This window comes from Corvus cornix, chromosome 2, assembly GCF_000738735.6.
Source record: "Corvus cornix cornix isolate S_Up_H32 chromosome 2, ASM73873v5, whole genome shotgun sequence".
Taxonomy (NCBI): Eukaryota; Metazoa; Chordata; class Aves; order Passeriformes; family Corvidae; genus Corvus; species Corvus cornix.
In genome coordinates this window covers 10,396,638-10,410,302 of record NC_046333.1, presented here as the reverse complement: position 1 = coordinate 10,410,302, position 13,665 = coordinate 10,396,638, and the positions used below count along the sequence as shown (strand labels likewise).

The following is a 13,665-nucleotide window of genomic DNA, read 5'->3' as shown; positions in this document are numbered from 1 at the left end:
TCTCAATAAGAGAACAGCTGTTATTATCAATCATGTATTTCAAAGCAGTATCTGCTGGAAAAAAGGTATTGGAATTTGAGTCACCAGTATAATTTTCTGAGGCTTTAACTCAGGAAATCAATTTAATTAACAGGCAACAAGTTAGTGCCTGGATTATAAAATAAATGTAGCCTTTTCCCAGGGCTCTGTTAAACTCCTCATATGAGGATGTGATTGGGGATTCACAGCACTAGTAAGACAAATTCCTATTGCTGCACACATAAAACCAGACAATAACAAAGATTTATATTTAAGGAAACATCAGTCTTATTTCCACATCATTTTGTATTTTTTTCATCAGCAGAGAATAAGTAAGGGAGATGAACTGGGGGCACAGCAAATCTAAAACAGTAAGTGACAAGATACTTTACCTGCTGTGTCAGCAGGGCACACACAGGCAAGTAAGTCATGTATTGAACTGAAGCAGTCATATTTATAGACACACACAGAGTATATGAAAAATGTAAACAAGCAATGTTTACAGAACTGGAAACTTCCATGGGAAGATACAACTTCAAAAAAGACACTAGGTGACTGCAGGCTTGAAGTGCAAAAGCACTATCAATGCACTATACTAAGTCTATAAATGTCAAAATATACTTAGAAACACACTTTGAGGCAAAACACATAGCTTGTAAATAAGAACAGAAAATATAGGAAACTTTTATAAGTAATACAGGAAACAAAGCTTTTGAAGATAAAAAAACAGAACACAGAAACTGAAGCTAGACAGACTCAGACTAGGGAAGCACAAAAAGTTTAGCAAAGAAGTTAAACACTGCAACAAGCAACATACAGAATTTACCAAGAGATAAGTTGAAATCTTTATCATTGGAACAACCTAACATAATGTTGTCAATTCTAAAATTACCTCCTAATTCAAAACAGGTATCAATGCAAGCAGCTCAAGACAGACACCTTGACCACAACAATTCCTTCTGGCCTTACCGGATGAGAATTTATTTTCTTAAATTGCCTTAGTAGTAGATGATAAGAAAAAATCTGCTTTTAATGAAGCTATGCTCAGGACACCAAAATAAAAGGTGATTTCTTAGGATCTTAGGATTTCTTGTGATCTTAAGATACAAACAATCTCTCACAGATGATGACATACCATCACTTTGACATACAGGACAATGCACTGCAACTCTTCATCTTCTGGCATCAATTAACTCTATAAAAGCTTTATATACTCTGTCTATAACAGGATTCTATAGTCTCTCAACACATCGGCATCAGTTTTATTTTTCACACGATAACGAGCCATTTCGAGTAAACCTCCAGTGTCGTTCATTAAGCTAATTAGAGGAAGCTGAGATCGCACCGCCGTCCCCGCGCCGGGCCGGGCCGGGCGCCCGCCGCGGTGCGGTGCTGCCACCTGCTGGTGAGCGGCTGTAGCGCGGATCCCCCGCCAGGAGGAAGGGATCGGATGGAGAGAGATTTTGGGTGCTGCGACACAATAAACACGGAATGCTGGCCTCATGATTGAGATGTTTGGCATCTAATTATATTGGCTTAGCGCATTAAGAGTTGATCTGGTGAAACACACTGGGAAAAAATAGCTGCTCTGTGAGCTCCAGACTCAACAGGTACGACTCAGCCAGAGGGTGTTAAAACTTACGGTTGAGGACTCTAAATCATCAGTATTAACAACTGTAACATCCAATTTACAGAACTGATGCCAAGGGCCTATCCAAATATTAAATACTTGGCATATTATTCAAATAGACATTCAGAAAAGCCAAAGAAGTGTCTCTTGTGTATGTATTTTCCACAACAGATAAAACAGTTTCTTCTATGCTGCTTAACGTGAGAAGATTGTTAGTGTTGATTAGAAAACAATTTAAAAATATTTTGCCAGTAGGCAGTACAATAAAGGAACAAAAATAAAATTCCTCAAAGTATGTCTCAACTGCAAAAATACCAACCCCCCCATCTCTGCTCTAACTGTACTCCTCAGTGAAACACCTTCTGTAACAGAATTACCCCTTCCACAAATCAGAGACCTCTGCAGCCCTGGCCACTGAAAAGTAAAGTCAGTTGTGAGACCCTCAAATTTAGGGTGCATTTGGTGAAAAAGCCTATGTCAATACTAAAAACTCATACATTCAAAGTTAAAAACAGAGACAGTTGATAAAGCACACAAACACAAACATGAAGACGATTAAAAGCTAGAATAAGAGTGACTGAAGAGGTTGCACAAGGTCTACTCCATTCCTAAAAAATAAACTCTCTGCTAGTTTATAGGTCTCAGCAATAGAAGCCAAAACACCAGCTAACAGTTTTTACAGTATGCACCATCACCCAAGATCAACATCATTTGGTCTCAGCAAGCATATAGGAAAACAGAAACTTGGTCAGTCTTGGTCATTTCTCTGAAAAAATGTCCTGGGACAAAGCAGTTAATCAGCTTGGGAAAAAATGCAAGCACCAAGGGATACAAAACCTTCCAACTTTATATGACATTCTAGGAAAAGTGGTAGAAGAACACAAAAGTGATGAGATTAAACAATTCTAGGATGCAGGCCACAAAATCAAGCTTACTGCTCTATCAGGAGAAGATGCCTACTTATACAGATGATTGTGAAGCACCAAGTAATTTATCAAGCTCAGGAGTCCAGGGTAAGGGGGTTAAAGAGGTTTTAGTTTTTATATAGGCTAGTCAATAGCTAAAAAAATGAAAAAGTGGATACTGAAATCAGTCATAATGTAAATTACGCATTTGAATTAATAAAAACCAGAAATGTGAATAAATATTTGTGGTTTGTATTTTGAGCTAGGATTAGCAATCACATTTTATTCTGAAGGAGGGAGGTGAAATTTTTTCTGAAACATTCAAGCTCAAACATTCACTAGTCTCAAAAAGAGATTTGCTTCTTTGGGTAAAGTATTTCCAAGTTACACCTGCATTTTCTATGTATCAGAATTCCAAAAAACAGAAAGGTAAGTAAACACCAGAACACAGATTCTCATGACTATATTTGTCCATATCCAATAGTAGTCAGTACAACAACATTAAGCCTAAATTGGTAACTAAAAATGTTACATCAGAATCACTGTTTTGACAGAACATGGCAGTTGGTGCCCATACTTTTATTTCTTATTTTATGTAAAACTTAGAAGCTTTTAAGAGTGAAAATTAATCCTTTTTTTATCCACTGGTTTCAAAGGAGTAACCTTTACTTCACACTGAGTATCAAGACAAGCAGAGGCAATCTGCTTGATCCACTGCCTCACAGCAATAACCCCAAACTGCAGGCATAACCAATGCCAAAAAGAACCTCATACCTTAAATCACCTTTAATTGTAACAGTTTTTATCAGGACTTACCACATGAGCAATAGCACACCAAGAGCCCTGGCTGTTGTTTTGGAAATTACGTACTGCTGTGCTACATTAGAAGGAGGACAGTTGGGGGTTTCTGTGAAAATCACTCTTACAAAACAGGAATTAACTCAGTACCTCAAAAAGAGCATGGGAACAGTTCTGGCCAAATTTGCAACTTTTTGAACTTGTAAAAACTTGTGAAAGAGCTGTCACTTACTCTGTGTGGCCCTGAAAGACATTCACAGAATGGATAGAAGGATCTCTGAAATCCCACAGGCGGAAGGTGGTGTCGCGTGACGATGTCACCACGAGACGCTGGGTGGGATGTGTACAACAATGTGTGAGCTCTTGGTCGTGCCCTACAATCACACATGAGAACAAGTAAGGTAACGAAAACCAGACTTTTCATTTCCACATACACTTGGAATAAAATGCTGATGATTTTTTCCTCTTTTTCCTAAACAGAAAGGAATAATGATCATTCTGAACTTTAATCCTGTTACTGCTGTAAAAGTTTGGGAATGTGTTTGAAGGCAAAAACCACACTACTTATTTCACATTCAGTAGTGCAGGTTATTGCTGCTTAACACACCATGAACACAGCAAAAGCCTTTCGCAAGAACTAAAATCTGGGTACATTCAATTTGGGTACGTTCAATTTAAACACAACTATCTTCATAGGTTAAATCATAAGCTTAAAAGAAGACAAATTCATGCTCAGGGGATTTACAAGATTGCAATTTTAGAAACTGTTACAACACTGAGCAGCAGATGGTACACACTCATACTGCTCCAGAGAAACAACTTACTTTTCTCAATGTTTTAGTTGCTACAAATAATCCCACTTATAAAAACAAACCACCAATATAATTTTTTGTGAGTGAACAAATACCTGTAAGAGAATGGACAAGTTCAGAAGTCTCTACATCATACAGGTTTGCTGTCCTGTCCCATGATGCTGTCACAGCTTGCTTCCCCCCAACAAGCCAGTCGGCTGCTATGACCACTCCTTGATGGCTTTTCAGTGAAGTTAATGGGGCTCTGACAGTGGGGCAATCACTGGAACCATCTCCATCTCCATCAGGTTCATCTTTATCTGAGCATTCAACTTCATCTTCTCCAGACACTTGCTGTAAAATGCAAGAGAAAAAAAGATGCAGAATAAAAGGGAAGGAATGTCTCTAAGTTACATTTTGCAGGGTAAATGCTTCCCAATCCCCTAAACATGAATGTGGGTAAATTAATTCTGCTACACCCAGCCGATTCCAGTACTCCATATCACAAACTTGGTTGAAGGACCATAACCAGTGAGTTAAATGCAGTTTTAATAACTCCTTTTAACAACTTGCTGATGTGCAGCTGAGGGAACTGGAGGTGTTCAGCCTGGAGAAAAGGAGGCTCAGGGGAGACCTCATTGCTCTCTACAACTCTCTGAAAGGATGGTGCAGCCAGGTGGGCATCAGTCTCTTCTCTCAAGGGAAAAGTGATAGGACAAGAGGAAGCATCCTCAAGTAGCACCAGGGAATGTTTAGACTGGCTATCAGGAAAAATGCCTTCACCAAAAGGGTTATTAAGCCTTGGAACAGGCTACCCAGGGAAGTGGGGAAATCAACATCCCCGGGGGTATCTAAAAGACAGGTAGATGTGACCCTTAAGGACATGGTTTAGGGCTTTAGCAGTGTGGGGTTAACAGCTGGACTTGATCTTAAGAGTTTTTTTCCAATCTAAATGATTCTATGATTCTACTTCATCTTAAAATCTCCTCCAAACTCTTTAGCTCTGAGTATCTGTCCCCTTTACTATCTGCTAAGTGTATTACCCTAGAGTTTCATTGCAGCACATTATCAAGGGACTTTTTCCTTTCAATTTTTAAGGGTAGGAAGCATCTAACAGGACACTGACTATATTAATCTTTGGGAAGACAATAATTTACAGACATTTTTATCCATTAAAATCAAATCATTACATCAATATTTGTCTGTTGGCTGATACATAGTCATCATGCAGTGCTGATGTAAACTGGACGCAAAAAAAAAATTCTTTTGCTCATCATTAAACATCATTCTCTGAACTCCTTTTTCACTTACACAAGACAAAAACATCTTTCTTTTATGTTACTTGGGTGTGGAAAAGATAACATTTTTATTTTCTTTCAAAATGGAAATGCCAAATCAAATAAACTGAATCAAACATTTTCCATTCAGAAATCTATCTCGTATTATACAGCCAACTCCTGCCCCTACTTAGCCTGCTGTGAAACTCATGCTATAAGCTATGTTTTCTTCACAATTTAGTAAGGGTGGTTTTAAGTAAAATAAGCATTTGACAGGCTAGAGTAAACACTGACTAAATAAAGGCCTGGGGACAACAACATCAGACAATGTGATGTGTTCTGGAAAGGGTTGATTAGAAATCAATAAAGACTCAATTAAATAAATGCTAAAATTGCAAGTCTTTATCATCAGTTTTCAATCCACAGCAACTATAGCTAATACTAGTAACTATAGCTAATACTTGTGCCTTGGTAAGTTAAGCTACAAAAATTTAGCTAGTTTAAAAAGCACTTCATTATACTTTTACAGTTCATTTACATATTTACTACCTTGAACAAGAAGTTGATTCATCTCCTTGCAGCTGTAAATTCTGTTCTGCACCAAATGCCTTTGAAAACATGAAGGGAGTCTATTTTCAAAGAAAAGCTGAAATATAGCTGTTCAACTAAAACCTTAAAATCCCACCTTTGGCAGTCCTGAGATCCTGTATTTCTTAATTATGTGTAAATTTAACATTTAGTCTTATCATAAAACCTGTATCTGATGAAATTGCTGTGCAATTAGTTTAGTTGCAGTAGGTTGATTGCTTACATTGCAGTCTGCAGTTGGCTGAGGTGTAGGCAACTGTACTATGTACCTCCAGATGTGAGCAGTCTGGTCTCCAGATGCTGCACAGAGGAAAAGAGGTAAAAAAAAGAGAGAGAAAATAAATAAGAGCATTTCCATGGGCAATAAAAACAAGCTTTAATATTACATTTAGCAATACTGTCTAAGTTGCATCTATCTTTCCTAACAGATACCCTTATGAACTTCATGGTAAGCAAGTCTCAACATCTCAGATGTAACTCATTATGCAAGACGTAAGTAGCTACCAAATTAATCACTCCTACAGTGAAACATACATTTGAATACTACACATCAGAACACGAGTCTCACCGCTGTTCAATATGTGACATTTGGATACATCACCAGGTATTCATTTATTGTTTCTCAAAATACTGGGGTTCTTTATTCAATGATTTCTTCCATTAAATATTTTTACTGTGGTTTTAATGAGAAACCCAAAATAGCAAGTGTAAGCTATTCCTCTTCTGCCTTATGACTCAGCTTAACTAGTAGCAGTTTACAGCTCAGCAGGTACCATGTGATTTTAAACTCCATCTGTTTTAAAATGGACTTATTCATTATTAACTAAGGCAAAACTCAAGATTGTCCTTGCTATGGTCAGAACGAATATGTTCCAGTACCTGAGGGGTACCAAGCCGAATGGTTTAGATAGAGAAAAACAGTTTGTAATTAGTATGCAAAATTCTGGCAAGCTCAATGTATATGAAAGTACTAGGAAATGTATCTCATCTAACAGACTAAGAAGGCTGGAAGAAAGCTCAACCTTATATTATTTCTGATGTCACTATTCTGGATCAGCAGCAAGATTTTTTTTTTTTTTAACCAGTTCTAAATTAATTATCACTGAAGAAAAAGAATCCCTGAGAACTCTCAATTGAAATATTTTGCAGAACCATCTCCCAGAAAAATAATGGGAGAATAAGAATCAAACAAAAGCTGTCTATAGCTAGGTTGGTTTGGGTTTTAAGTCACTTTACATAGTAAAATTGTTTATGGTAACAAAATAATGGCTACAGTTAGCAGAGGAAAACAGGAAAATCCAAACAGATAAATCCTAGACAGAAGGCCTGCTACTCCCTACCTTCCTTTTAAGTGCCCACTGTAGATGCAGAAAGCAGAAGTGTTTTAATTTCTAACCTCAGCAGCAATTATCATCATTTTACAATGACTTACCTAATAGCAGCAAATTGAATCCAGACCTCTTTAATCCCAAAGCTAGTATCCTAAATGCTGGACTATATGAACCACAGAATTAGACCAATCAGACAGTTTTCAAACCTGAAGTTGCACTGATGGTACGCTCAGGCCTGAAAACACCTTCACACTAACAGTCTTATTTTCACACTGCTTTTTCGGCACACCCAATAGCGCAGTATCATTCTCCTTTACTTCTGGAAATATCATTTATAGATATATATAGATAGAACAGACTATTTCAATTGGAAAAGACCTACAACAAATCTCCAATTCAACTCTCTGACCACTTCAGGGCTGATCAAAAGTAAAAGTGTGTTGTTGTTAAGGGCATTGTCCAAATGCCTCTTAAACACTGACAGGCCTGGAGCATCAACCGTCTCTCTAGGGAGCCTGTTGCAGGACCTGGCCATCCTCTTGGTAAAATAATGCTTCCTAATATTTAGCCTAAAACTTCCCAGCAGAGCTTTGAGCCATTCCCATGCATCCCATCACTGGCTCTCAGGGGAAAGCGCTCAGCACATCCCTTTCCAATTCCCCTCCTCAGGAAGCTGTAGAGAGCAACAAGGTCATCCCTCAGGTTCCTTTACTCCAAACCAGAGAAACCCAAAGTCTCTACCTGCTTCTCACACAACTTCCCACCATTTCACCAGCTTTGGGGTTCTCCTCTGGACACATTCAAGGACCTTCACAACCTTCTTAAATTGTGGGGCCCAGAACTGCACACAGCACTGCAGGTGAGGCCACACCAACACTGACTCACCTCTTTTGACCAGCTGGTGGTGGGGTGTTTGATGAGGTTTGCCCTCTGGACTGCCCAGGCATACCGCTGACTTAAATCAAGCCTGCTGACAACCAGCACCCCCTGAGCCCTTTCTGCAGGGCTGCGCTCCAGCCACTCCTCTCTCAATTTATACTTGTGCTCAACACTACTCTGCTTTAGCTGCAGCATCCGGCATTTGAACTTGTTAGATTTCATCCCATCCATCATTGCCCAAAGCCCTCGCTTACTTGGATCCCTCTGAAAGGCCTCCTGTCCCTCATGAGAATCAGCAGTACCTCCCAGTTTGGTACCACCAACAAACTTGCGAAAGGTACATTCAATTCCTGCATCCAGGTCATTGATAAATCTATTGAACAGGGCTGGCTCTAGAACTGATTCCTGAGGAACACCACTGGTGATCCTTTGCCAGCCAGATGCAGCCCCATTCACTAGAACCCTCTGAGCTCTGCCCTTCAGCCAGCTGCCCACATAGCACACCGTGAACCTGCTAATCCCACAGCTGGACAACTTGTCCAGAACAACACTGTGAAGGACAACATCAAAACCCTTACTAAAAACCAGAAAAACTAAATCCACCACATTCCCTTCAGCCACTAGGCAGGTCACCTTATCCTAGAAGGATGTCAAATTAGTTAAACAGGACCTTCCCTTTGTGAATCCATGTTTACAGTGCCTGATGACTGCACTATTCTTTAAATAATAAATTATAATCTCCATATGTTTTTCAGGAACCAAGATTGGATTAACAGGTCTGTAGTTCCATGGATCTTTCCTCACACCCTTCTTGGAATATTGGAGTAACACTAGTCAGAAGGGACCTCTCCAGGCTCCCAAGACCTTTGGTAGATAATCAAGAGGTATCCTGCCATAACACCTACTAGTTCTTTCAGTGCTCCGGGATGAATTCCAGAACATTCAGCTGATGTATGATTCTCAGTGTCTGGTTTGGAGCAGGGAAGCACAAATGACAACATGACATGAAAAACACAGATGGCAAGATCTAGCTCTGATTTTTTATGCCTTCAAGTATAAAAATAATTTAATCAACAAGGATGCTGACAAAGCAATAGGGAGAGAGGCTACAACCAGAACAACTTAGCAAATTACACTTCTTTTCCATCAAGATTAATATACTTAACCTATGAAAAAACTTTACATACCTGTAAGAGCCACTTGCTCAGTGGGATGAAACTTTATGGAGTTCACTGTTTGAAACAAAGTAAAGTTTTAAATTAGTATACTAAAAGAATTCTTTCGCCATTATTTTATCATTAAAAGTATTGAAAAATCAAGTCTTCTTAAGTTTTAAGCAACTTTTGGTTGTGATCTTTTAGGTGATATAAAAGTGCAGTACCAAGGAAAGCAGCTGTAATTGATTATACAACAACACATATTTTCTAGAAAGTTATTTCCTGAATCTAGTACAAGTGGTTCATGTTAGAGAGGATAAACAAACCACATTCAAGAAGTACATAAGCTGACAGGGGACAGTGCTCTGGACTTCCATAAAGAGAATTTAAGTATTCATAATTATTTTTAACTTAATGAAAACTTACTATATGTTACCATCAACTTTCTGCTTATTACTTAGGCTTGCAAGAAGAAATGACTGAAAACCTGATGCAAGTAACACAAATGGGATTTCAGTCCTGCAACCATATCAAAACATAATGGCTTCAAAATAGGCCTGCAAGAATTCTATCACCCAACGAAGCTCTTCATTTCATTTCAGTGCATAAGATTCAATTCAAGACAGAATTTAGAAATCATTTCCATTCATTATACAAGTAAAATAGATGCATATGTTGTTGGGAGAGCACGGTGCAATGAGTCTAAAAAGATACTCCTTACACTGAACTAATTCTATGGTGCACCAGCTGCTGGCACCCAAAACCTTTGCACCATTTCAAATCAACTGTCAAACTGTTCAAAAAAAAAGAAGTTTTACTAAATAAAAAATACATTATTTCTAATATAGTTTATAGATGTGTATAGTTACATAAAATTTATATACAGTATAATTTTTTTGTTGTTGTTCAAACACAGTTGTTTAAACACGGCTGTTTAAATATAGGTTAGAACTTCTTATTTTCATAGTTATCCAAATAGCAATTTTAAAAGAAAACTATCAGCATGGAAGTTCAAGTGAGTGAAGTTTTCAAACATGACCTTACAGAACTTAAAGGTCCATACAGCAAGCAACCCGAGATATCTGAACACATTAGTGTGTTACCAGTTTTTTCTATGTATTTATCTTTGTGCTGTAGGAGAGAAAAGTCATACAGCAGAAAGAAAAAGTACAACTCATGGCTGAAGCAGTTCTAGAGAACTTAATTCTATTTGTATCCTTACAAAGTTCCTGTGATGTGCTGAGTTACTTAACTAAACAATCCTGGTCAGTAACTGTGTTCCTCACTTTCCCAGGGTACGATCACTCAAAGTGCTCCATTCTCTACAGCACATTAAAGCTATGGAAAACCTCTCCAATTTTGGTCTATAAAATCCTGTATTGTAACTCATTAAGAGACAGAAGGGGGCGAATCAGATTCTTGTCAAATTGGATACCAAAAATTAGGATTAACATCAAGAACACTCACTGCACTGCACCTCTCCACCCAAGATGGGGTTTAAAAACCCTGTATCCACAATATTCATATTGGTATAAAGAAAGACAAACACCTATATTTAATTAACTGTCTTAAAACTGTCTTAAAAACAAGATCTTAGTATTATGCAGCAAATTATATATGGGATATTAAACAAATAAGTGCAAATAGATATTCACCCAGCATCTGTAGTTTCTAACCCAAATATAACACAGATCCTGCAAGACAGCTAATTTAGGATTATATAAGTCTCCCTTGTTCTCCGCACACAAGAGACCTCAGTAAGTTGTGACATTTAACTTCTGAGTGTCGTAACTGTGCCTGTAAATTTCTTTATATGGACTTGTTTATTCACTTAGCATCTGCAGAACTGTCTTAACGTGCCTCTCCAATAAAGAATCATATTACAAAATGCTCTCTGCATGAAAATTAGTGGAACTTCACAATTGACTTGTTAATGATATTGGCACACCTGCAAGTGAAACCCCAATAAGCATTTCTGTAGCTGGCCAAAACACATTTCCCCCTCCCATGCTCTGTTCCCAGTTTTCACAACATGCCCTTATCTTACCTGAGCCAACATGCCCTACATACTTGACAAGGCACTTCCCTGTTTCTATGCTCCACAGCAAAGCAGTGTGATCTACAAAGATTAAAAAGCAGCTGTAAATAGTTAAAAACATATGATTTTCATTTTTACCCTTTCAACAAACAAGTTATCTTCCACTCTAGCACATACCATATGAAAGATTTTAAATGTAGAACTCTTGACTACCACCTTATATACAAAACATTTTCTTATCATTGTACACGTCTTGCCCAAAAAGTAAAGGTGCTATCCTAATCAGATTAATTTGCAGTAACTATTGAAAGACAAATTCTACTTTTGATATTTTTCCTAACTTGGTTACATGCTTCATATATAATGCTCCAGCTGTGTATCATGAGACTCAGAAAAAATCAGAGAAAGCATCCCATGATGAAAAGGCAGTCACTACAAACAGGAACTCTATGCACAATCTATTTACTTCCTGCATGGAAGTTCCAAATGCATACAGGTCACTGCAGAGCACTAAAAAAATTAATTTAAAAAGGAAATCAAAATGCCTCTCCTTTATCCTGACACACCCAAAATTAAACAATTCAATATTTAAGTGGGTAGTACCTAACGCTGAATTGGAGAATGGCTGTTTCCAAGTTAAATCAGGACAAAGACAAGATGTCACACACAAAGATAAAATGTGCCCCTCAGCAGGCACATAAAAATTGTAACAGGTCAGTCCAAATAGCAGAGGTTTCTGGTCTGTAAATACTGATCTAGTCAGTACCTTCAGATTCTGTTCCAGCTTCCAAAGACTATCACTTCAAATTGACTGATTCTGTCTAGTTATGATTTATTTCCCTAATAATTTTCTAAAACTACACAAATATCTATATTGATTTTTGGACTATAATAGATTTAATGACTTATTCATTAGTACTTGTTCCCCCTCAAGTGGGAAGGAATAAATCTAATAAAGTAAAAAGGACTGAAAATTAACACTTTTAGCTGTCCCTGTGTTCTTAGGCAAAAGACAGAATGCAAGAATACAAGCATATGCAAACTATGACCACGTGTATAGTTTCTATAAAACAAAGACTAAACAATGCTAGGATAGAAAGCCTGCAGGAGTCTCTGTATCCAGCCGTATGAAATTCTGTGCCAGAGGCCTCCCCAGGCAAGCAGCTCCCCATCCCACCCAACATGCGAAGCTGACTAAGGAGAGTATGACCTGCATGGAAGTGAACTGGCACAAGTTTTAGAAAGACCAACAAGTATAATTGAACCCTCTAATGAAAAGGAAATTCCCATTTTAAGAATTTTTCAGCTACAGAATTTCTTTAAAAGGACTCTTTCAGCGTGGAGCTCCGTTTCCAAGTATGCTTTGGATGTGTATTTGCTATAGCTTAGCGACTTAAGCATTTTCTAAACATTCAAGCAACACAAAACTTTACCAGCAGATGCAGTTCCCAACACTACTGGCTGAGTTTTCGCGACACTGACATCCCAAATACCATCCCTGTGGCCAACATATTCCTTTACCAGTTGACAGATTGCCCTTGATGTTGTAGTTTTAAAACTGGATACAATCTGAAATAGCAGAGACACCAACATTTTTTTTCCACATTGATCCAAGATTAAGTAATTATCTCACAAATAAAAACAGACATTAACTTTTCCATGATTCTTTAATGTTCTGACAATACCCTATTGTCAAAATTTTGACATTTGATGGCCGGAAAGTGAGTCTGGATGCAAACATACCTCTCATTTCTTTTTTTTTTCTTTTTTAATAGCAGCCCTTTTACAGAATGCAAGACAAACTATTCTGTACTACAGTAATGCAATCTTATTGGAATAATGAGTTGTACAAGTGCAGAGTGCATTTCCCATTCAGTCTGGGTAAGGATTTTAATGGGAAAAAAAGAAGAAAAAGACCAAACCCAGCAAAAGACCTTAAAACTTTCCTTGCCTATTCCCAAACAAGTACATCTGGTAACTCAGGCAGTCCCTGCTAGCCAGTGTAGTGTCTTTGAAAAAAATGTACTTATTATATAATTCTAGTAAAACCCAGAAACATTCCAATTTAAAACACTCACTGCTGTTTATCTTTAAAACTGCATGAAGCTAATCAAATCAAACATTAACCTGAGAGCATATGCCTGTTTATTTGTGTAATGAAGCTTTTAAAAAAATATGTCAAACTCATCTAAACATTTGATAAGCATGCTCCCTCAAAGTGAAGCTATTAGGGGAAAAACAGAAAAGACTCAT

General features: G+C 37.8%; 1 protein-coding gene across 2 annotated transcripts in view; it reads right to left on the bottom strand.

Moving 5' to 3' along the window:
• The window catches only part of WDR37 (WD repeat domain 37), a 47,052-nt gene that overhangs the window by 13,857 nt on the left and 19,530 nt on the right, over positions 1-13,665 (bottom strand). For both annotated transcript variants that reach the window (XM_039548896.1, XM_039548897.1), the window contains 6 exons: positions 12,846-12,981; positions 11,422-11,493; positions 9,405-9,449; positions 6,231-6,307; positions 4,259-4,496; positions 3,584-3,725 (listed from right to left, as the gene is read on the bottom strand). In XM_039548896.1, coding sequence (XP_039404830.1) covers positions 3,584-3,725; positions 4,259-4,496; positions 6,231-6,307; positions 9,405-9,449; positions 11,422-11,493; positions 12,846-12,981 — 710 coding nt within the window. The remainder of the gene's footprint in view (positions 1-3,583; positions 3,726-4,258; positions 4,497-6,230; positions 6,308-9,404; positions 9,450-11,421; positions 11,494-12,845; positions 12,982-13,665) is intronic.